Raw genomic sequence first — 26728 nt, forward strand, 5'->3', positions numbered from 1 at the left:
TTCTGTCAAAATTTTTTCTGTATCTATGAATGAGTTTTATTATTCAATTTGTTAATGTGGTGTGTCACACTGATTGATTTATGGATACTGAATCATTCTTGCATACCTAGGATAAATCCCACTTGATCATAAGCATGAAAAAAGTGAAAGTGTTAGTCTCATCATGTCCAAGTCTTTGCAATCCCATGACTAGCCAGAAGTAGCCAGGCTCCTGGAATTTTTCAGTCAAGAACACTGGAGTGTGTAGCCATTCCCTTGTCCAGATGATCTTCCTGACCCAGGGATAGAAGGTGGGTCTCCTACACTGCAGGCAGATTCTCTACTGTCTGAGCCACCAGGGAATGTAGTCCTGGATTTGGTTTGCTAATATGTTGAGGATTTAAGCCTTCCTCAGTGGTCAACACAAAGAAATAGGAAAACAATAGAACAGGAAAGACTAGAGATCTCTTCAAGACAATTCGAGATACCAAGGGAACGTTTCATGCAAAGATGGGAGCAATAAAGGACAGAAATTGTATGGACCTAACAGAAGCAGAAGATTTTATGAAGAGGTGGCAAGAATACACTGAAGAACTATCCAAAAAAAAGATCTTCATGAGCTAGATAACCACAATGGTGTGATCACCCACCTAGAGCCAGACATCCTAGAATGTGAAGTCAAGTGGGCCTTAGGAAGCATCACTATGAACAAAGCTAGTGGAGGTGATGGAATTCCAGTTGAGCTATTTCAAATCCTAAAAGATGATGTTATCAAAGGGCTGCACTCAATATGCCAGCAAATTTGGAAAACTCAGCAGTGGCCACAGGACTGGAAAAGGTCAGTTTTCATTCCAATCCCAAAGAAAGGCAATGCCAAAGGATGTTCAAATTACTGCACAGTTGTACTCATCTAACACGCTAGCAAAATAATGCTCAAAATTATCAAGGTAGACCTCAACAGTACATGAACCAACAACTTCCAGATGTTCAAGCTTGATTTAGAAAAGGCAGAAGAACCAGAGATCAAATTGCCAACATCCATTGCATCATAGAAAAGGCAAGAGAGTTCTAGAAGAACATCTGCTTTATTGACTATGCCAAAGCCTTTGATTGTGTGGATCACAACAAACTGGAAAATTCTTAAAGAGTTGGAAATACCAGACCACCTGACCTGCCTCCTGAGAAATCTATATGCAGGTCAAGAAGCAACAGTTAGAACTGGACATGGAACAACAGACTGGTTCCAAATAGGGAAAGGAGTATGTCAGGCTGTATATTGTCATCCTGCTTATTTAACTATATGCAGAGTACATCATGCAAAATGCGAAGCTGGATAAAGCACAAGCTGGAATCAAGATTTCAGGGAGAAATACCAATAACCTCAGATATGCACATCACACCACCCTTATGGCAGAGAGTGAAGAAGAACTAAAGAGCCTCTTGATGAAAGTGAAAGAGGAGAATGAAAAAGTTGGCTTAAAACTCAACATTCAGAAAACTAAGATCATGGCATTTGGTCCCATAACTTCATGGCAAATACATGGGGAAACAATGGAAATAGTGTCAGACTTTATTTTCTTGGGCTCCAAAATCACTGCAGATGGTGACTGCAGCCATGAAATTAAAAGACACTTGCTCCTTGGAAGAAAAGTTATGACCAACCTAGACAGTATATTAAAAAGCAGAGGCATTACTTTGCCAACAAAGGTCCCTGTAGCCAAAGTTATGGTTTTTCCCATAGTCATGTAAGGATGTGAGAGTTGGACTGTAAAGAAAGCTAAGCACCAAAGAATTGATCCTTTTGAACTGTGGTGTTGGAGAAGACTCTTGAGAGTCTCTTGGGCTGCAAGGAGATCCAACCAGTCCATCCTAAAGGAGATCAGTCCTGGGTGTTCACTGGAAGGACTGATGTTGAAGCTGAAACTCCAATACTTTGGCCACCTGATGGGAAGAACTAACTTATTGGAAAGGACCCTGATGCTGGGAAAGATTGAAAGCAGGAGAAGGGGACAACAGAGGATGAGATGGTTGGATGGCATCACCAACTTGATGGACATGAGTTTGAGCAAGCTCCAGGAGTTGGTGCTAGACAGGTAAGCCTGGTGTGCTGCAGTCCACCAGGTCACAAATAGTCAGACACTGCTGAGAGACTGAACTGAACTGAACTTCTCATTTATTTTGAATAAATCAGGGACATTCTTTTCTTGTAGTGTCCTTGTCTAGTTTGGTATACAGGTGATGCAGGCCTTGTAGAATGAGTTCTGAAACATTTCTTCTCCTCAATTTTTTAAAGAAGAGTTTAAGAAGGATAGATGCTAGCACCTTAAATATTTGGTAGAATTCACCTATGAAACCACTTGGTTCTGGACTTTCATTTGCTGGGATTTTTAAAATCACTGACTCAATTTAATTACTGGTAATTATTCTGCTCATACTTTATATTTCCTACTGATTCAATCCTGGTAAACTAAGTTTTTAGGAATTTATCCACTTCTAGTTCATCCATTTTATTCATAGTAATCTCTTATGATCCTTCGGATTTCTGTGGTGACAGTTGTAACTTCTTTTTCATTTTTGATTATGTGGGCCCTTTCTCATTTTTTTTCTTGATGAGTATGACCAAAGGTTTATCAATTTTCTTTATCTTTTCAAAGAACCAGCTCTTAGTTTCATTGACCTTTTCTATTGTTTATTTTTCAGCCTCTATTTTATCCATTTCTACTTCAATCTGTATGATTTCTTTCCTTCTACTAACTTTGGGTTTTGTTTATATTTTTCTAATTCCTATAGGTGTAAGATTAGAGTGTTTCTTTGAGATTTTCCATAGGTAGGTTTGTATCACTGTAAATTTCCCTTAGAACTCTTTTTGCTGCCTCCCACGGATTATAGATTGTTATGTATCCATTTTCGTTTTCTCCAATCCTCTTACATTTTCAAATCCTCTTTGATTTCTTCAATGACCCATTGGTTGTTTAGTAGCATACTGTAAACATGTGAAAAACCCTTCATGTGTTTGTGTTTTTGCAGTTTTTTCCTTGCAATTGATTTCTAGTCTCATGCTGCTATGGTTGAAAGGGATGCTTAATATGGTGTCCAAGTTCTCAGATTTACTGAGACTTGTTTTTGTGGTCTATCCTAGAAAAAAAAGTGTGCTTTCCCAATACTGAGAAAGAAAGCTTACTTAATTCTATACAGGATAGATCCTGGTACAGCATACTATACTTTAAGAGGACACTCAATAAACTTCTAAGTGGTTATCCAAACAGTTGACTCTTGAACAATGCAAGGTTTGGGGCACCAACATCTGTGCAGTGGAAAATTCATGTATAACATTATAGTCAGACATCAATATGTGTGGTTCCACATTTATGGATTCAACCAACCACCAATTGTGTAGTACTTTAGTACATATTTATTGGGAAAAAAAAAATCTGTGTATAAGTGTACCCATGCACTTCAAACCCATGCTATGTTGTTTAAGGTCAACTGTAATTGATTTTAATAAAAGCTCTCCAATAGGCAATGAACCAATGTTTTCAGAGTAGAAAGTGTGAGCAACAGAATGTGCTTGCTTAGCTTATAAATATATCAGCTCTGCTTAATGGTCTTTTTGTTTTTATAGAGAAATAGTTGAAGTATAAAAAGTGTAAAGATATATATAATATACCACTGACTGATATACCAAGGAGCACGATGACCCTTTTACATATTCATCACTTAGTTACGAAAAACTGTTGACAATTTATTTTAGCAAACTAACACTCTGAAATCCTGAGTTGAATATATTCATGTTTTTGAAATGGGTTTTTACTTCTTTTTAACCTTAGGATGTTGTTAAGTCTTCTAGCTTTGAAGGAGATAATAAAGACCCAAACCTTCTTGGTTTCTATTATCCAGTCTGATTATATCTATGGGAAGCACAGCCTATTTCACAAGATTTGGACAGTGTTCAGAGAAGGGAAACTCTCTGGCTAGCTCGAGAGAAGCTGAGACACAGCCAGAAAGTAAACCTTCCAAGGGGAAGAAGCATGGACAGTGCCTGGCCCTGGACATATGGAAGAAGGTCAAAGGACTTCCTAAAGATCAAAAAGCAGCAGAACCCCAAATCCCTCCCTCCTAAACACCAGTTCTATTTTTAAAACTACTTTATCTCTAATATAGAAATGTGCTCTTCAAGAATTTTCTTATTCCTTAAAATTATATTTTTTCCCAAAGTGATCTGAAAGTGACAGCAGACTTGTTTTTGACTTTATTTTGTTTACATTGCATACAGAGAAAGGGACAGTTATTAATTGAATGTGAAGATGAATTTGAGACAACATATTGGTGGAAAATCACAAAAATTCATTACTTCTCAAGTTTTCAGCAGTTTCTCTGCAAATGCAAATGTTAATTTTCACTCTGTGTCATTATCTGTAGATATGTGGAAAATATGACTGCATAGTTTACTCGTTAGGGATGAATCAAAACAGACAAATAAAGCTTGTTTTAGCTCTGAAAAATAAACATGTGGGGGAACACAATTCTTAAATACAGCTTTCCCCAAACTTTTCAGGGGGGAAATATAGCTTTCAGCTTTCTGTGAAGATTACAAAGCACAATACAGGCTAAATGCCATGCTCCCCATGCCTCTAACCCTCCTTATAAATGTGGTGCAGCTGTCTGGCACTTTCACCAGTGATAGCTCTGTGTGATCATTAACACTACCTGCTTAGTATTTGTGAAATTACATTGTATGTGCAAAGAACTGAGGTGATATTTTGAAACCCCCATGGTTAATATATTTACCAATTCGTGGTTAGAGAGCATAGTTTTTCCAAAAACAGTATTTAAGATTCAAAGTTGTGCTTTATTCAGTGGCTTTGCACAACTTGGTACAGTGGTCACATTCAAGTAACCTCAAAGATTAGAGTTATCCTGATGAAATCAATTCCAGGGAACAAAAATGCCAAGTTTGAAGCTCCAAGACTTTGGCCACCTGATGTGAAAATCTGACTCATTGTAAAAGACCCTGAAGCTGGGAAAGACTGAGAGCAGGAAGAGAAGGGGGCAACAGAGGATGAGATGGTTGGATGGCATCACTTATTCAAAGGATATGAGTTTGAGCAAACTCTGGGAGATGGTGAAGGACAGGGAAGCCTGGCGTGCAACAGTCCATGGGTTTACAAAGGGCCGGACACGACTTAGCAACTGAACAACAATGTGATTTGATGAAATCTCATATTCTGAAGATGAAAGCCATATTTTATTTATTTTCTAGTATGTGGTCACAAATTGGATACAGAAAATAGCAGATAACCTTATGATATGTTATTCTTAGAAAGGGGCAGAGAAATTAGGCAAATCTATCAAGTGACTGAAATTGATTTAGGAAAGTGACTTAAAATGATGATTTAGGAAAGGGGAGTGCATGCACTCCATTAAAGAAGCAAATGTTTGTCAAATCTGGTCAAAACAAACCCTGAGCTGAGGAGAGTCATCAAAATCTTTTCATCATTTAGAGATTAAACTCTATGAGCAGCTCTTGCCTCAAGAAAAGCCATTATGTGAATATCAAGATGTGGAGAAATGATAGTTACGTTAAAATAAAATAAACTAGTAAGCACATCTAGTAATGTGTTTACATTATAATTGTGCTCTGACTGCTTCAGTTGGTCTATATGCTATTTTTCATAAACACATTTATTATTCATATGATTTTTGCTCAGAGTACAGGCCTTTGTTACTATGGTTTTATTGTTAAAGGTAATTTGGATTTAACATGTTTAAAACCAAACCCCTTTCCTCCATCCAACCTATTTTCTCTTATATTACTTCTGAATTACTTTTTTGTTTTTTTAAACAGCATCACCAACCACTTTATTCATCCAGATATGCACAACACAGTTTCTGGAACCATCCCGACTACTTACTTAAGCTCCCCATCTGCTTTATTCCCCCAAGTTCTGTAGAGTCTGCACTTCACACTCTTGAACATAGCCCACTGCTGTGATGCTTCTGTCCTACTTAAAGGTTCCACAATGATCTCTTTCAGATTTCTACATCTGCCTCTTATTCTTTCTGCCTTCAGTGTCAGAACTTACACAGATGTCCTCCCTACCTTCTCATCTCCACAGATACCAGCTGACTTTTCTGAAATGTCAGTCTATCACTTGAATAACTTAACAGATAAAAATCAAATTCTGAAAGTATTTCAAGTCAAGCCTAGCTCTCCAGCCTAACCTCTTATCCCTCTTCCACCCAGAAATCTACATATAGGAGGGGAAAAAAACATAGGTCAATATTTAAAAGAAGAATCAATAATAGCTTTAAGTTGGAAACAAAGTAAACCATTTGTCCTTTGGAGTCTTTCTAAAAAATGATATATTTGCTGTATTTTCTACTTTATCAGTAGTATGCATTCATTAACTATTTTGTTACTATATTAAAAAAAAATCATAAGAAATACAATAAGTGTGACAATCCAGGTCCAAGCCTAAAGTCTTGACTTGGCCTGTTAGAACTGGTAACAGCTGCTACCGTAGGGAATGTCAGAGTATCTGGTAACAACTAAAGAGCCATTTTCAAACTCTGGAAATGAAACTGCTTTCATATTTTAAAAAAAGCCAGAACTGTGGCTATATCAATTTAAACTTTCTTTTATTTTGATGGAATTTAAATATTCTCATGGTAATTATAATTGTACAAAAGCATTAGTTATTCACAACTGGAAAGGAAGGGACATATCTTGGATCTGTGCTGCAGATTTTTTTCTAACTAAATATTCCCTGATCCACAGACGCTGAAATTCTCTCCTTACATGGGCTACTGCTGCGTCCTTCACTAACCCTTAAGAAACACTGCAGTAGAAGGCTACTGTTCCACTGCATCACTGTGAGTGAGGCATTTTCTTCATGTGTGTTGGAGCAAGAAAAAAAGAGAAACCCCTGTCTTAGGGATAAAGGATAAGCTGGACTGAAAGGTATAATAACCAATGTTTTACTCGGAACATGCACTGTCCAATAGTCATCACAACCTCTGCAGCTACTGATCGTTTGAAATGTGCCCAGTCCAAACTGAGAGGTGTTGTAAGAGTAAAATATGCATTGCATTTTTTAGACTTAGTATGCAAAAAAGAATGTAAAATATCTCACCGTTGTTTAGTTGCTAAGTCATGTCCAACTATTTGCAACTCCATGGACTGTACTTCTGTTCATAGAATTTTCCAGGCAAGAATATTGGAGTGGATTGCTATTTGTTTCTCCAGGGGATCTTCCTGACCCAGGGACTGAACTTGTGTCTCCTTCACTGGCAGGCAGATTCTTTATTGCTAAGCCACCAGGGAAGTAACACTTTATATTGATTAAAGGGAGATAATGACATTTGGGATATATTGAGTTAAATAATAGGTAATACTGAAATTCTCTTCACCTGTTTCTTTATACTGCTTTTAATGTAACTATTAGAAATTTTAAAATTACATATATAGCTCATATGAAAACTCTATTGTACAATGCTGCTCAGACACAATTTGTTTTAAATAAATGACCAACATCTTGCTTAATTATTATTTGCCTTTCTGTAATTAAAGCAGAATACAGAAATTTATATTGGCAGGAGAAAGGAGGGAGTGGGAGGTAGCGGGAATCCAATTGTTTCTACTCCCTTGTTTAAATTTTGAACAGAAGTAGGGAGGGGGAAAAAAAGATGTGTAAAATCTAAACATAAACCAATTCTCAGAGGCAACCAGTGACATCAGAAAAGCAAAATAATGGCACTCTTAAGCATTCTGGAATATTCCCATTTACCCAACCCGTGCAACAAAGTCAGTGGTCCACTGAGTACAACAAAGCTACTGGTCCACCAAAAGTTTTGGGCATTTAATTTTCTCCATTTTGCTACTAGAAGTGATTTCCATAGAAGAGCATTTAGTAATTATCTAAGGACTCCCTGGAGGTGATGCCTGCAAATGCTTGAATGTCACACTTCTTAAAAAATTGAAGTAGAGTTGATTTACAGTACTGTGTCAGTTTCATGTGTTCAGCACAGTGATTCCATTTTTTTTTTTGCATGATAGGTTATTAAGAAATACAATAATCCTATAATTAACCTCATAATCTTGGGTATAATTCCCTGAGTCATACAGTAAATCCTTGTTGCATATCTCTTTTATATATAGTAGTTTTTATCTGTTAATCCCATACCCCTAATTTTTCCTTCCTTTCCACTCTCCCCTTTGATAACCATACATTTATTTTATATGTCTGTGAATCCATTCCTTGTTTGTATATAGATTCATTTGTATCATTTTTTTAGATTCCACGTATAAATGATATCATATAATTGTGTCTTTCTCTGTCTGACTTATTTCAGTAAGCAAAGTACTCCCTAGGTTACACTTCCAGTATTTTACTCAGTACTGCCCAACTGATACAGAGAGAATATCCTTCATTAATAGCAAAAGGACTTAAATTACTTATCATTTAAAAATCCACATTGATATGCAAAATTCAAAATTCACAATGAAGTTATAAACAGGTGGCACATTCTAATTTGGCACTAATGTGGTACTTATAATAAAGAGATATACCACAAAATGATTGTAAATGAGTGAAAAGACCCTGATGCTGGGAAAGACCAGGGCAAGAAGAGAGGGGGGACGACAGAGGATGAGATGATTGAATGGCATCACTGACTCAATGGACATGAGTTTGAACCAACTCTGGGAGATAGTGGAGGATAGAGAAACCTGGCGTGCTGCAGTTCATGGGGTCGCAAAGTGTCGGATATGACTTAGGAACTGAGCAACAACAAATGCATGTTTAAAGTCAACACAAAAAGTGTGTAACGTTGTCTCACACATACACAACCTGAGCCACTTATATCACAAAACACAAGCTTTCCTAAGTTATCACTAAGAAAATATTGCCAGTCAATGTCATCAGAGTCAGCACAGGGAAGAACCACTGTTTTAGAATTGCTGGCTCCTGACTCACCTTATTAACAACTTTCATAATTTCATAGACAATTATGAGAGTAGAGTTGTAGCATATGTGCATTTAGATCACAGAAATTCAGCTATAAGCATTTGGCAGGGAGAACCTTAAAAAAAAAACACAACAGACAGAAGTCCTACCATTCGGTTCAACGAAATTTTGTGTAGGAAGGGAGAGAATAATTGTCTTTTTTTTTCAATTGGTTTCTGATCTCAAGTCTTTCATGGAGGGTGCTGGTCTCACAGGTGATCAAAGACATTGTAAATAATAACTTTGTTTCTACTTAATCTTGATTTATTTGTTGACTTTAAATCCCCAGCAAGATGTGACTTGATGGTGTCCCGATAGCACAATGTGTTTCATTAAGTCCTGATGTCAATATGTGGGTTCCTAGCAACTTCCTGTCTCTTTCCTCTATCCACATTATTGTACCTGTGCTTTGGGAAGATCATTTTGGCTGCTGTGTAAGAAACAGACAGACCAGACTGCAGCAAGAAAACAGGAACAACAGTTATTTGCTGACCTGAATTACTGAAAGGATAGGAAGGGATGCAAGTGGATAAAGCTTTCCTGGAAAAGATGGTCTTAAAAGCTACTTTGTAGAGATTGCTTTGGTTCTTAACAATTACATAGCATTAGTCTTTCTCCAACATAGGTAGGTACATTTATATTGCCCTCCCAAGATACTTTGTTAAAAAGAATATGTTCCATGAGATTCTTTGAGACCTTTAACAGTTTCCTTCTTTTCAGTAGTTTCATACTGGTTACAGAGTTTGTGACTGGAAGTGTTTTTAATACATTTAAACATTAAACATTTGCTCCAGAAACTGATATGTGTCTGGTGATTCAGAAATAATGATCGCAATCTTGCCTTCTCTCTCACTTCATTCCAGGTTAGACATAAAAGACTTTTCTATCAGTCATACACAGGACATGAAAGACAAAGAAGAAAACGTGGGGAACACTACTGAGAATGACAGTCCAAATTAGTTCACAAGTTTCCATGTACACATAAGATATTGCTTTTAGCTCAGATCCTTTCCTAACTTTGAACTCAAAGGTTAACAAGCTTCTGAAGTTCTTTTTCAATGATACATAATTCCCAGTGAGGCATTCTATAAGGAGAAGATGACTTCATTTTACCCAGCAAGTGATATATCTGACATCACTATATTTTAAAACCCTGCAAAACAAACAGGGCCGTATGGCTCCATTTTTTTTTCCAACAGTAATCTAACAATCTGGAGGATTCTAATAAACTGCTGTTAGGTCTAGGAATATTTGGGGCCAAAATTTTCTTTTTTTCCCTCGTTATAACTAGTTTGCTAATAGATTTCTTTAGCTTTAGAGTTATAATTAGAAGACAGTTACTACTTTGCATAATCACATTGTAATTGTTATTTGGGTGAAATCCAACCAATTTAAGCATCAGCACTTCCAAAAAAACAATGTCTGGCAAAAAGAATAACAAATGCCATGCTCTAATGGGCCCAGGTTATCTAATAATGTTTGCCTAATGGTTTAGTCTTTTTTTTTTTTAAGAGGCTCAACAGCAACTAACATTAGAAATCAATGTATTTTAAGGCATCACAGTTGTAACTGGCAATAAGTTAATGTTCTCTGATAAACACTAATGATGATAGTAAGAAACAAAAATTCACCTGGGGTCAGAAACCTAGCCGCCTTAGATCTGTCATTTGTTAAATTTGTGTTCCAGTGGCTGAATTTATTTCTAGTGCCTGGAGAATTTCCAAACACACACATCTCTTGCTTCAAAAGCCAAGAAGCTCAGTGGTAGGCCCCAGTTCTATAGAATGAATGAACACAACTATGTTTCTAGCTGCCCACCCTCCTATCCACTTTTTAAGTTGATTATTCAGCCTTCCTAGAAACTTCATAACTCCTTCAGGAAATTCCATCCTTTGTTCAATAAGCCAGCTCTTTGCTGTTGCTTACAACCGAGAAACCTCACATCTACTTCAAAAATATACGTGCGTCTTTCCACTTCATGTCAGCTGTCATTACTCTAGTCCAAATTCCCATGACATCTCTTCTGTACTAAAGCAGTAGCTTCCTAACTAGTCTTGCTGCCTCCATTCTTGCCCCTCTCCCACCCAATCTGTGCATGCTAAGTCACTTCAGTTGTGTCCGACTCTGTGACCCCATGGACTGTAGCCTACCAGGCTCCTCTGTCCACGGGATTCTTCAGGTAAGGATACTAGAGTGAGTTGCCATGTCCTCCTCCAGGGGATCTTCCCAATCCAGTGATTGAACCCAAGTCTCTTATGTCTCCTGCATTGGCAGGTGGGTTCTTTACTGCCAGCACCACCTGGGAACCCAATCTATATGTAACGTGATCTAATGTGGTCACACCTAAATACAAAAGGACCATTAACCATTCTTTTCTTATCAACCTAAATATATACTTTAAAAATCTTTACCTCAATCAATATAGCTCCATGTGATTTGGCTCCTGCCTGCCTCTCCAACCTCATCTCTGGCCGCTCTCCCCAATTCTCTGTGCTTCGGCCACATAGGCCTTCCTTCTTACCTTAGAGTTTTCATGAATATTCTCCTGTCCCTGGAACACCTTCCTCCCTAGTCAATATAACTTCCTCATTCTTTAGGTGTCAACTAAAATGTAGTTTCCTTAGAGAGAGCTTTCCTTATGCTTCAATATAAGCCTTCTTACTTGTGGACCTCATAATGTCCTGTACATTTAATAGGTTGAATGTCCTGGACATTATAAGTTATATAATTTATAATTATATATTTGTATTGTTTATAATATCTCTCTCCTCATTTTTATGAGAGCAGGAAATATATTTAATTTACTCTACCTTGGATTTCAGTATCTGGTACATAAAAATCCACTTAACTAATAAATATGTTGAATAAATTAAAGAAATGCATATTACTCAGTGAAAGAAGCCAATCTGAAAAGGCTGCATAGTAGATTATTCCAACTACAGACATTCTGAAAAAGACAACTATGGACACAGTAAAAAGATGACTGGTTTCCAGGAGTTCAGGGTAGGGAAGGTATCAATAAGCAGAATATGGAGTATATTTTAGGCAGCAAAAAAATAAACACTCTGTATGATACTAAAATGAGGGAAACATGTCCTTATACATTTAATGCACAACACAAACGTAAAATTTAGGACAAAAATAATGACAGATGGAAGGGTGTGTTGTGTGTGTGGGGACACAGGGTATGTGAGAAATCTCTGTAACTTCCTTTCAATCTTGTTGCGAACCTAGAACTGTTCTGAAAAATAATAAAATCTTTTTAAAAATAAGGTATTGAGGAACAAATAAAAAAAAAAGAAATAGAATGTATAACTTTATAATCAAGCTAAATGAATTAAACAAAAGGTAGGAAAAAGAAAACATAGTAAAGCATCATTTAAAAAAATTAAGTTGCCAAAATTATCAGTAATTACAATGAATCACATAGCAGTAATTATAATGAATGAAATGAGTTAAATATCCTATTTTAAGAATATGCTGCATATTTCTGTGTTCTGGGTTGTTTTCCCAACTACAAATAATAAGATGAAAAATGTATCTCTTTACTTTTTAAAAATAAACCTAATTATAATAATCCAATTTTAAAAAAGAAACAACTGAACAAAATTTGGGAAGTACATATAAACAAGTGATTTCCCAGGTGGCTCAGAGGTAAAGAATTCACCTGCCAATGTGAGATCGGTTCAATCCCTGGGTCAGAAAGATCTCCTGGAGAAGGAAATGGCAACCCACTCCAGTATTCTTGCCAGGGAAATCCTATGGACAGAGGAGGCTGGCAAGCTATAATCCATGGGGTCACAAGAATTGGACACAATTTAGAGACTAAACAACAACAATATAAAGAAGTGCTTCAAAGGAGTCATAGCATATAACTTATAGTTGTAAAGAAGAAAAGTCTATAGTTGATCTAAAACTCTACCTTAAGAAACTAGAAAAAGAAGAGGAATTTAAACTCAAAATTAGCAGAAAGAAAGAAATAATAAAAAATAAATCAGTGAAATAAAGAATGGACAAATAACAAAGTCAACATATGCAAAAGCTGACTCTTTGAGAATAGCCATAAAAGTGATAAACTGCTAGTAGACTGATTAAAAAAAAGATAACACACTGACCAATATCGGAAATGAGAGAGGGAGCATTACTGTAGATTCTCAACATTTTTTTAAAAGGCAATATTATGAACAGCTACATGCTAACAAATATAACAATGTATATGTCATGGATAAATTCTTTGAAAGACACAAATTACCAAAATTGACTCAAAAAGAAATGTGAAACCTGAATAGCACTACAGTTGACCCTGGAACAATGTGAGGATTAATCTGCATATAATTTATAGTCAGCTTTCTGTATCCATGATCCCTCCACATCTGCAGATTCAACCAAGGACCATGTAGTACTATAGTATTTACTACTGAAAAAGATCTGCATTTAAGTGAACTTGTACAGTTCAAACCTGTGTTGTTCAAGGGTGAACTGTATATCAATCTTATAAATTGAATCTGTAATTAAAAAAACACTTCCATAAAGAAAACTCCAGGTCCAGTTGGTTTTACTAGTAGACCTACCTTTTAAGGAAAAAATACCAGTCCTAAAACAAATTCAGAAAACAAAGAGGGGGAAACACTTCCTAAACCATTTTATGAGGCCATCATTAAATTGATATCAGAACCACACAACAATCTCCAAGAAAATAAAATGATAGGTCAATGGGTGGAAATGAATGAATCCTTAACAGATATTTAGCATAAATTATGAATTCCAGGTCTCTTAATATATAAAATGGTCTAATGAAAATTTTCCATAGAGTAAGTTCTGTAGAATTGCAAATTGGCACCAGACTATGTGACAGTGGGAAGTCTAATTCTTGTCCTACAAACTTAGGAAAAAAAATAAAACCACAGCTCTTCACATTCAAATTACATGTCATTCATTTTACCTGTGAGTCAACCAAATAACAGATATGAATTGAAGGGCTTGTCAGGTTCAGGTCATGATAAGGCATTTCATAGTGAACTCCCAGTTAAAGGAATTAATCCTAAAGAATTTAGCATGTACTTTATATGAAAAAATTAGACAAGCAAATAATTCCAAGTAGTTAAGCAGAGGTAATGAACATATGAAAAGTTTCAATTAAAAGTTAAGGGAAAGAAAGAGGCCTATAATTTTACAAAGTTTGACAAATTTGATAGCAGAATTGAAAAATACATAGTTTTTTAAGAGAAGAGACTTATGATTTCATATAAAAAGAAATGAAATTCTAATTACAGGCAGTGAATGGGTAGAAAAGGAATATTTATTCCTTTTCCAAAGATATTATTTTTCTAGTTAGCTGTCAGAAACCACTTGCACAAATGTAGACCTTCTACCAACAACTGCTTATGAAGTTTCATTATAGATGGTTTTTGGTAACAAAACATATTTCATACATTAAAAATTAGCAAGCTTTCATGCAACAGCATTTCCTTTCTTTTCTCCACTCAACAAATATTTACTGAGCCCTTAATATATAATTAAACATGGTCTTAGTGCTAGAAATGTAGCATAAACAAGGTGGACTAAAATCACAGCCGACATGGAATTTACTTTCTAGCTGAGATACATGAGAGGCCAGAAAATAAGTAAAGTTCTAGCATGTATATTCTACCACTGTTCCACTGTCACTCTGCCATAATATTATCCTCTGATTCAGTGCTGTTGGATGCGGTTTAAGTAGAATTACAATGTGATAAAAGCCTTTTGATATTGCAGATAAGCCCTGTTGGCCCAGTTCTAAGCTAGATCTGTCTTAAAAGGATTACCATGATATAAACCAGGAATCACCAAACTTTTCCTGTAATGAGTCACATAAAAATATTTTAGGCTCTACAGGCCACCTATGATCTATACTCCATATTCTTCATTTTTTTAACCCTTTAAAAATGTAAAACTGTTCTTATCTGGCACGGAATTCTCCAGGCCAGAATACTGGAGTAAGTAGCCGTTCACCTTCTCCAGGGGATCTTCCCAACCCAGGGATCAAAGCCATGTCTCCTGCACTGCAGGTGGATTCTTTACCAGCTGACCCACCAGGGCAGCCCTCTTATCTGGCAGGCCAAACAAAAACGGGTCAGGGGCCAAATCTAATCTGCAGCCACAACTCTCCAACTCCTGACCAAAGGATCTCAATATCCTTGCTTGTAAGTGGCTATGCTCAGTCCTACACTTTGTATTTCTTTTAATTTTTTTTTATATTTCTTCTCTTGCTGTTTGTTGTTTATTTGCCAAAATCTAATAAAACATGCTTTTCTAGAGCTACAGTAGTTCGACTGCTATAGCCTCAAAGTCAGCTCTGAAGAACAGAACCACCTGCTCTGTTTCACACAAGCAACGGAAAGATGTTCTCAGCAGAAAAGCCTTCTATGTCTGCGTACTTTAGAGAAATACAGCAGAGACAGTACCTGCTCTCCACTGACTTCCTGGGGCAGACACATACAAGGTCTAATGGTCCCTTACCTTGCTGGAGGAACATCAATATTGGAAGAAACAACTTTTCGTTTTTGCTCAAGGAGACAGATGGAGCGAGTGTTTTCTTTTTCATGGTCAAGTGCTCGGTTGGCTTTTTTGGTGTCTGCTGTTTTCGCATCTTCCTCCATGGCCAAGGGAAACAAGTGTTGATGGGACATTTTTTTACTAGAGTCACGTTTTAAGTCCTCTGTTTGAAACGTGAAGGTCATTTCCCGCTTAATGCTCCCCACCTGTGAAACAAAACACAAAAATTCTCACTCACCCAAAATATCAGCTTTACATGACTATGTGCAGATGGCCAGAGGACAGACCACAGACACTGCTGTCCCTGTTCATCTTGAAGATTTTTTAATTTAAATGGGGAAAATCTAACATGGAAATAAAATAACTGACTTTACAAAGTAAGGTACAATTGATGTGCTGCCTGTCATAATGCAAGCAACAAGCATCATGACCACAAGAGAAGCCTTTCAGATGGGCAAACATTTTGAAGACTTGAAAGCATGAGGCTTCTAAAAAAATGAGAATTTAAAACATCATTGTTTTCTCTTCTACAACTGAGAAAACTCAAATAAATAAGTTCTTAAATATTTCATGCTGATTATGCTTAACAGAGGTTCAGTTCCTGGGTTGGGAAGATCCCCTGGAGGAGGGCATGGCAACCCACTCCAGTATTCTTGCCTGGAGAATCCCATGGACAGAGGAGCCTGGTGGGCCACGGCCCATAGTGCTGCAAAGAGTCAGACACCACTGAGTGACTAAGCGCAGCACATGCTTAACAGAAGAGAGCTATACATATAAAAAAAATCAAGTCTTAAATCTTTGACTATGAATAATGACCTTAACCCCACTCTTCACCTCATGAAAAATGTTTTTATTAATTCTTTATCTATAGCAGTTTTGATCTTAAGGAAAGCCCTTCATTAGTATGACAATTAAAAAGTCATAACACTGGAACTTCCCTGGAGGTCCAGTGGTTAAGAAGCCACCTTCCAATGCAGGGGATGTGGGTTCGATGCCTAGTTGGGGAACTAGGGCCCCACATGTCGCAGGGCAAATAAGCACCCACATGCTGCAACTATGGAGCCCACAGTTCTGGGGCTCATGTACCACGACTGGTGTGCCCATACACTGCAAAAGTCATAATAATCTATCATTTTTGACTAAATGCAATGTTTAAGACAAATGTAAATTTAAATGTCAAAGGAATTATATCTGGTGATTTCAGAGTTTAGAATTCTGATGGATGAAAAAGGAGACTAAAGTTAAAAAAAGGGGATTTTGTATTTTGTAAGATGACTGGCACTGTTCATGAAGTTTAGAGTGACCCTGTTAAGCCCTGGGCTTCCCAGGTGGCTCAGCTGGTAAAGAATCAGCCTGCAAATCGGGAGACCTGGGTTCAATCCCTGGGTTGGGAAGATCTCCTGGAGAAGGGAATGGCTACCCACTCCAGTATCCTGGCCTGGAGAATTCCAGGACTGTATAGTCCATGGGGTCGCAGAGCAACTTTCACTTTTTACTTCGTTAAAGTTCTAAGTGTACAAAGAAGAGCTGGACTATCTGTCAACCCGGAGCCTCACTAATCAGTGAAGAATGTTTCAAAGTATGCATGTCTGCCCTCAGATTGGGAGAAAATAATAGCAAATGAAGCAACAGACAAAGGATTAATCTCAAAAATATACAAGCAACTCCTCCAGCTCAACTCCAGAAAAATAAATGACCCAATCAAAAAATGGGCCAAAGAACTAAACAGACATTTCTCCAAGGAAGACATACAGATGGCTAACAAACACATGAAAAGATGCTCAACATCACTCATCATCAGAGAAATGCAAATCAAAACCACAATGAGGTACCATTACACGCCAGTCAGGATGCCTGCTATCCAAAAGTCTACAAGCAATAAATGTTGGAGAGGGTGTGGAGAAAAGGGAACCCTCTTACACTGTTGGTGGGAATGCAAACTAGTATAGCCGCTATGGAGAACAGTGTGGAGATTTCTTAAAAAACTGGAAATAGAACTGCCATATGACCCAGCAATACCACTTCTGGGCATACACACCAAGGAAACCAGATCTGAAAGAGACACGTGCACCCCAATGTTCATCGCAGCACTGTTTATCATAGCCAGGACATGGAAGCAACCTAGATGCCCATCAGCAGATGAATGGATAAGGAAGCTGTGGTAAAATATACACCATGGAATATTACTAGGCCATTAAAAAGAATTCACTTGAATCAGTTCTAATGAGATGCATGAAACTGGAGCCCATTATACAGAGCGAAGTAAGCCAGAAAGATAAAGACCATTACAGTATACTAACACATATATATGGAATTTAGAAAGATGGTAACGATAACCCTATATGCAAAACAGAAAAAGAGACACAGATGTATAGAACAGACTTTTGGACTCTGTGGGAGAAGGTGAGGGTGGGATGTTTCAAGAGAACAGCATCGAAACATGTATAATATCTAGGGTGAAACAGATCACCAGCCCAGATTGGATGCATGAGACAAGTGCTTGGGCCTGGTGCACTGGGAAGACCCAGAGGGATCGGGTGGAGAGGGAGGTGGGAGGGGGGATCAGGATGGGGAATTCATGTATATCCATGGCTGATTCATGCCAATGTATGACAAAAACCACTACAATATTATAAAGTAATTAGCCTCCAACTAATTAAAAAAAAAAGTATGCGTGTATATGAGACATTTCACAGGTCAGAGTCACTCTCTCATGAAGTCCATGTGTAGAGTCAGTAAACCTTCACTCACCCACTTAAATAGAAAGTATGCTCGCTTGTCTCTTTTTGATTTTAGGTAGGAGGAAAAGCACAAAGAATATGATCAAGTAGATTTAGAATTTATAGAGCTAAAGCCACAAATATAGGGGATTTTTCAGAATGAAATGAAAGTATGTGTGTTCAGTGAAGCAGAGACTGGCAAAATACGGTGTGAATGGCTAGAAATTCTCAGACTGCAAGAAAACTTGAAGCTATGTGTTTGTTGGAGCCACAGAACCAGCTCTCATATGTATTCTCCTTGAGCACAGGGGTAACTTGTGAGCCTCAGGATCACCATGGCTGGAATGTATCTTTCATATGAACCCGGAGCCCTAAATTGAGCTCCCTGCTCTCGTTGGCCTGCACTTGTCAGGCAGAAGAGACTATCTTCCATGGTGTTCCGGCCACACTGAGCCCGTGCACCACAGGACAATGTCAGTCACTTTGGTACATTTGCAACTCATTAAAATTTGCCATATTTCTTAGAATGTATTAATGAATGAACCAAAGTAAGAGTCCAAGAAAAATGAGTGCTTTTAAGAGCAGTTTCAATGACATCAATACTCAATAGAGAGGAATAAGAAACTATTTTATACTTCTAAAATTCAATACATTTTCAATAAAAATGTAGTTTGGAAAACTAATATAATTACAAATGTTTTAAATATCCATCACTAATCACTTTCAGTGCAACTTCTTCTGCCTGGAGGTGGAAGGGAGTGGGAGGCAGTTTTTTCACTTCTATAGCAGCTCATTCCCAACTATGTTACAAATGGAATATGCCAAACATCAGCCACAAAAGATGAAAACAAAGGCCTGGCTTTGATGATTATAAACAGTTTCTCCCTAAGTGTCAAGTATTACATTAATTAAATATTTAAGTAGTCATTAGTATTAAGTTGTAGCAATAATTGACATCCATACCTCCGCAGGGACCAATTCATCTGATTAAAAGAATTCAATCCAAAGAGAGGTGGGGTTGAGGGAGAACATTACAGGAAGGTTAGCTTTTAGCTTCAAAACTTTAAGGGAAGAAAACAGCATTTGAAGCAAATTAATACAAAGTAGAATAAATTCACTGTAGAAATGATAGTATAATCGTATATCATGCTCTTAGCTAAGACTTCATAATAAAGTAAGCCATGGTAATATTCAACAATGTAAGCTATAAATCTTCCATAATACATTCTAAACATAAAATTAATCTCTAAATGGTAATCAGGAAAGTTTAGCAATGTAATGAAATTCAAAGAATATTCAGCCCAGACTCCTTTTATAAAAGTGGAGTTAAAATGAGTTAGCTAAGATCAAAGAGGACAAAAAAAAAATGCAGAGATGAGCAAGACATTTTTGATACTTTGAGTCATGTGTTCCACTGTTTGTAAGGCTGGTGGAAGGAGTGGGTGACAGATGTAGATGTTCATTGTATCTCTATGCTTTAAAGTTTACATATATATATATATGCTCTTTTTAATGTTCTTCCACTCATATCAGATACTACATTTTTTCAAATTTTAAAAGGAATAGTCACAGGGGAGAAGAGAGTAGAGAGAGAACATGAAGTCAAATCTTGAGACATGGGCTCAGAAATGGCCCAGAGAAATATGGTGGTGGCTAGAGAGGATGCTGAACCAGGGAGAAGGTTCTAAGACAGAAGGTAACAGAGCATGTCTGAATGCTGAGGCAGGATGGAAAGAAAGGGATGAGCGAGAGTTTGTAGGAGCAGTAGAAGGGGGCAGGGCCAACATCCAGCCACCACACCACCAGCAGATCAGCAGAAGAAAGCAGCAAAAGGAAGATATAACCCCAATTCAATTTGAACCCCTATTAGATTAGCAGAGGAGAGCAGCTAAAGGAAGATAGGATCCCACTTACATGAGATTTCCAGAAAAGGCAAAGCTATAAAGACAGAAAGCAGATCAGTGGATTGCCTGGGGCTGGGGTTGATAAGGGAAACTGATTGCAGATGGACATCAAAGAACTTTGTGCCGTGATGGACATGTTCTAGAACTAGACTGTACCGATTTGTACCATGCTATAAATTTATAAAAAAAAACAAACCTGAACAGTATTCTTACAATGGGATGAACATTATGATATGTAAATTGTACCATAATAGTACTGTTGATTAAAAAAAAAAAGAAAAGAAAGAACCAAACCAGGAATAACTGGTGTAGAAAGTATGTTTCCCAAGAACTCCCAGACCAGAAATTGGGAACCTGTGCCACAAACAGGCAGCCACGGAGTGCCATGACAACGCAGGCTGCTGCAAGTAGCTGTGCTAATATATCCTGTTCACAAGTAAGGCTGGCTGAAATCCAGTCCCTCCTCAAGCCAGGTCCCCAGGCCTCCTCACCCATAGAAGAGGGACATTTTTCTAATTCATTCATCTGGAGAAGAACTTTTTATGTATTTGCCCAAAGAGGGCACTCTTTCTTATTTTTGTTCCCAATTTGCACAATGCCCTGGTGACAAAAGGAAACCCTTCTGGTGGTGTGGAGGGCCTGAGCCAAGTTAGCTTCCTTCCTTGAAGCTGATATCAATTAATGATGTGACTCATATGAGCTGATATTTTTAATAATAGAAAGCTGAGGAAATCTGAAAAATCTTTCGTATCATAGCTCACAAGGAGGCAAAGGGTTCAACAATACAAGATACCCAGAGAAAACAAAGAAACTCCCCAAATCTAGAAGTCCTGGGTGGCAAATAATGAAGAAAAACAGCAAAACTCTTAACTAGGAATTTTAAGAAGAAAACACAAGGCAGAGGTTTAGGAATAATCTTAGTCTAGATTTTAAAAAATGCGTCTCTTACATGAGGAAGGATTAATCTGATTGTATCCCACAATGACAAGACTGTAAATTGGAAGGCAGTAGTATTTGATTATGGTCTTCTAATTTCAAGATGGACATTGACAAACCAGAACAAACACAACAGGGTGATCAGGATGACAAAGGATCCTATTGGGAGGAACTGGGAATATTTCATCTAAAAGTCAGAAGGTTTAAGATTCACAGGTAGCAGTAGGGATAGTCATCAGTCATGTCCAACTCTTTATGACTCCATGGACTGTAGCCCGCCAGGCTCCTCTGTCCATGGGATTCTCCAGGCAAGAATACTGGAGTAGGTTGCCATTCCCTTCTCTAGGGGATCTTCCCAACTCAGGAGTGGAACCCGGCCTCCTGCATTGCATGTGGATTTTTTACCAGCTGAGCCACCGGGGCAGGCCCACATAGCTTCTCTTAAATACGTGCAGAGCCCTCTTGAAGAAGAGAATTTGAGTACTGTGTTTCTCTGGAAAACGAGGCTCAATGGCGCCCACTTCTGCTTCCAACTGACTCCATTTTGACCATACGGTTTACTCTCTCTTCCTCTTTTTTCTCACTCTTCCACCACATTGTGAATGAAACATTCTGTATCTATAAAGAAGACTGACTACTTTTCACCTGACTGATTTCATGAACTCATAATCTGTGAAGCAGGCATTATCTTAGAGACTATCTAGTCTCACTTCAATGTTTTCTTTTTCATTGTTCCTGTAGAGCCTGAATGTACTTTCCATTTTTTTCAAACATTCATTTATTACAAAATATATGCTTGTTGTTAAAATTTCCATAAAAATGTGTGTAAAACAATATGGGGACAGCTTTATATTCCTCCCCATTCTCCTCCCAACCCTGCCCAGTCAGGTCCAACCCCTAGAAAGAACAGCTTTTAACAATTTACTGCAAAGCCTCCACTTATTTAAAATGCATTAAATTCCTAACTGTGTATATGTCTGTTTGGGGTGTCCAAACATGAATGTATACTGCATGTATTATTCTGCAGCTTATTTTTTCACTTCACAATAAATCACAGGCATCATTTCATGGTAGTAGTAAATGCACTATATTTAAGTTTTGAATACAGTAACATTTCACAAGATCACATGGTTTAGCCCGTCTTTTCCTCTCAGACATTGAGGTACTTTTCAGTTTTCCAGACATTGAGGTACTTTTCAATTTTTCATCATTAAACATAATGCCACCATAAATACCACTGTTGTATGTATCCATGTACCTCTATACACTTGTGCAAGTCATTTTTGTATGAAAAATTCCTGGAAGTTAGAATTGCTGAGTCAACCAACCAAAATTTTTCCTTATGGAGGGACAAACTGTGGGAAATCCATACAGTGGACATACCACAGTGTCACTAAAAAAGAAGAACATCAGAAAAAATCCATGATGTATTACGAGGAACATATTCACTCATGATTTACTAAGAGAAACAGGTAAGCTGCAGACTAATATATTAGGCAGGATTTCACTGCTCTTTGAAAGCAAAGTAGTTTGTTAAAAAGTTACACACCTTATGGGCCAAGAAGGTTCTACTTCTTTCCTTATATAATTAGATACTGCATACACACACACACACACACACACACAAACAAGTCAACGCGGTGAGATTATGGGGACTTCTTAAACTTTTTTTAAGGTTTTCAAAGTTAAAAAATTTAAACAAAGATACAATTTTATAGAGATTCACAAAAATTGTGAGGAATAATGCTCTTTGCTGGTCAACATATGAGGGAACTGGCACTCTCAATAGCTGTTGGTGGGAACATACATGTTGGAGGAGGCCAGCATGCAAAAGGCAATGAATTTAATGATACATCCCTTTGATTTAGCAGTTCTATGTCTACGGAGAAAAAAATATCTAGAAAAGAACACAAGAATGTTTACTACAGAATTTCTTATAATACAAATATTATGGGGAATTAAATATGAACAAATAAAATGTATAGTTAAAAACAAAGACATATTTCTGCATTTATTGAAATGGAAAGACATTCAATATACTATTTGAAAAAAAGAAATCCAAATGAGTCTTATGTAATATAATCTTGGGGAGGAGGGATATATATATATATATATATATATATATATATAGAGAGAGAGAGAGAGAGAGAGAGAGAGAGAGAGAGACAAACAATTCTGAAAGGACATTCCAAAATGTTAAGAATGGTCTTCCTTGGAAGCAGATTTATAGTCTAATTTTGCTTTTTACCCTGTTTGCAATTTTTACAATATTCATGTATAGCTTAGTATTTTAAAACCTATAAAGTTATTTCAAAAAAATACACATTACTTTTATATAATTAAGTTTCTCAAGAATACAGCATTTACATAATAATTTTTTTTCCTTCTACCAGCTTTCAGTTATTAGTATATATGCATATGCATGTGTGCATGCTCAGTCGCTCAGTCATGTCCAACTCTTTGCAACACCATAGACTGTAGACTGCCAAGCTGCTCCTGTCCATGGAATTTTTCAGGCAAGAATACTGGAGTGGGTTGACATTTCCTCCTCCAGAGGATTTTCCCAACCCAGGGATAGAACTTGTGTCTCCTGGCGCTCCTCCATTGGCAAGCAGATTCTTTACCACTGAGTCACCTGGGAAGCCCATATTTGCCTATACTAAAGGGGAAAAATTAATTACTTCAAGTTATCCATCCAGTTGCACTATTACTTCCCTTGATCACCAGTACCTCTCAGCTATATCATACTACAGTGATTACCACTGAATTCCTCCTTCCTACCCAACACAGAAGCCCTTCAACAGCACATCACAGACACACACTTTATTCAGTGCAATTTCTTGCAAGAGAACAAAGCTTCAGTGTTCAATTATATGAGAATACTACCAATTACCAAGTTAACTAACAAAATTCAAAATTTCTATTTTGATGAACATCTTTTGTTTTCCTAGACAAAGATAAACAGTATATCTATAAATATGATATACTTGGGGAAATTGCAATTTTTTAAACAAGATGCTAACAGTATGTATCTCCATCTTGAATTTCTCTAAATGGTGTCCTTTGTAAACTGGACTGAAGCTCATTGGCTTTCTTCAATACAAAAACATCTGCTTTCCATAGGAGGACTCTAGCAGCACAACAGAAAAGAGAATGGCTTCTAGCATCAGCCCATTTACTCGATCAATCCTTCCTTCTGTCCACACTCAAGTGCATTCCAGGCTACCTTGAACCCAATACTCTCCCTGTGAATATATGATAATAAGGTGCCAAAGTGCATGAGCCAATATTCACTCTCAGAAACTGTCGTCATTTACTCATCCCAACCCAATAAGATTTGAGGGATTGGCTCTGGAGATTAATTGGATTTCCAGGAATAATCTAAAGAAAGTCAACCCATTTGCCTTCTGGAACTTTCTGAATAGTAAGAAAGTAGTAGAGACATTTTAGAAAAGAGAATCACATTCAGGCCACAGCAAAATCCACTTTTGGGGAGCAAGCCACGGGAGACAAGGGAATGGATCACTTGACCAAGTGACTTTTTTCAACTGACTCTTCCATTCACCAGGCAAGCACACAGTCACATTTGACAAATTATAAGACAATTTTCCCTATTTCAGATTGTGCTTCCACACCTTAGTATTTATTTTTTAACTTGCTTTAGAATACATAAATATGTATGTTTAGTGATTGATGACAATGACACATCAACCACAGTGTAGAGCATGTAATCAGACTCCCACATTTTAAAATATGCTATGAAAGAAGCAAAAGTTATATTACTAATAGGAACAATTGATTTTTAAATTAATTTAAAATATTGCAACTAAAGGTCATGCTCAAAGAAAGACCAGACTCTTGAGTCAAGTGATAAAGACTGTGTCTAAAAATAGTCAACAGAACTCTGCTCATCAGTTCAGATTAAATTCTTCAGATTTCATGCTAGATACACAAGAAAATAAGTTGGACAGCAAATCTATCCAGTCCTAGTGATTAGTTGTAGTAGAAACAGTTTAAAAATAACTGCTTCCAATCGCTAGCCCTTTGATTATATTATTCCTTAAGCTCTCTGAAAAGAATGAAGTGTTTTTTTGACTGCTTTAACTTCAAGTTTATAATTTCTCAATACCAACACAGACTGACTGGCTGGTGAAAATCAGCCTGGTTTGGCAGTGTGATGATGGGTGAAAAGTAAAACAGAGTTGAGATCTGGTGACGGCAACCACAGCGCTACACTACTGTAGCCATCAATGTTACTAATGCCGGGATTCCTATACGAACCTGCACCTCTAATATCTTGACAATTTAATGTTAAACAAACCATGACTTGGCATGCCTAATGACAGATTAGTCAGCCACACATTTAAGAAATTTATTGCAAAAACTTTTGGTGGAAGACAATTTGACTGAAGTTTCAAACCTTCTATTAATAGTAACATCATGCAAGTGAGAACAAAGTATGTAAGTATTTAAAAAACACTTTCTGAAAAATTCCGAATAGAAATAACCATCTCTATGAAGTCCAATATTAAGGTCAAGCTGGGCTAAAGTCAACCATATATTTTTCCAAACAAATGTAAGGAGAAAGAGGAAACATCAGTATGGGTTGACCTCACTGGATTTAACTTTACTATAGAGAATTTTGAACTTCACACAGTAATTAGATATTCCACTTATTTTATATAAGTCAAAGTTTAATTCAACCCATCACACCCAGTTCAAGTGAAAACTCTGTGGCCTTTCCCTTCAGAATATATCCAGAATCCAGTCACTTCTTACCACCTCCACAGTTACCATCTTGGTCAAGCCACCCTCATCTCTTGCCTGGATTGCTACAAGTTTCTTCCCTGGATCCCCATCTCCATTTTTGTCCTGCCTTTCCCACACCCCAGTTCCTTCTCAGAAGTTGTAGCCACCTTATCCCACACAAACTAGAGTCAGATCATACGTTTCTTCAGCTGAGAACCTTCCAGTGACTCCCCATTTCATCCAGAATAAAATCCAAAGTCCTTGCAGTGGCCTCCCAGGCCCTGTTTGTTTTTCCCTGCCCCTCTTCCCATATCCTTATTTTCTCCCTCTCCTCTTCTTTCCTCTATCCTTACCTCTCCCTCCCACACTTGCTGGCCTGCATCAGGCCAGGCACACCCCTGCCTCAGGCATTCTCACTGGCTGCCCCATCTTCCAGGAATGTTCTTCATACCTCCCACTGCTGGCTTCCTCACCCATTCAGTCTTCATTCAAAAGTCTCTTTCTCAGTGAAGCCAACTATGACCCCTCCTATTCAAATTTCAGTGCTCCTTACCCACTCCTCATCTCCCATAGTCTATTCTACTGTTCTTCTACAGCACTTATAACAAAAGGTATAATTTACTATTTCTTATGTCTATTGTCCAGGATGTTTTTGTGTATTGATACTTCCAGTACTGAGAAGAGTATCTGAAACAGAGTGGGCCCTGAATAAGCATTTGGGGAACAAATAAATGAATGCATTTTCAGGTGATTATATGTGCTATATGGTAGCAACTACTAACAAAAGTCTAAGGAGGCTTGATGCCAACTTGCTGGAGCTGCAAAGAGTAGAGTCATAGTCAAGAGAAGTTTCCTAAGCTACCAAGAAAGAAATAGTGAATTGTGCTATAATTTGGAGAAT

The 26728-nt window shown here is 37.4% G+C and overlaps 1 protein-coding gene across 1 annotated transcript in view; it reads right to left on the reverse strand.

The window, feature by feature from the left end:
* Positions 1-26728, reverse strand: part of ZNF704 (zinc finger protein 704) — a 247159-nt gene that overhangs the window by 173384 nt on the left and 47047 nt on the right. Inside the window, exon 2 of the mRNA XM_020891160.2 lies at positions 15483-15724. Coding sequence (XP_020746819.2) covers positions 15483-15724 — 242 coding nt within the window. The remainder of the gene's footprint in view (positions 1-15482; positions 15725-26728) is intronic.

This window comes from Odocoileus virginianus, chromosome 15 (assembly GCF_023699985.2).
Source record: "Odocoileus virginianus isolate 20LAN1187 ecotype Illinois chromosome 15, Ovbor_1.2, whole genome shotgun sequence".
Classification (NCBI taxonomy): domain Eukaryota; kingdom Metazoa; phylum Chordata; class Mammalia; order Artiodactyla; family Cervidae; genus Odocoileus; species Odocoileus virginianus.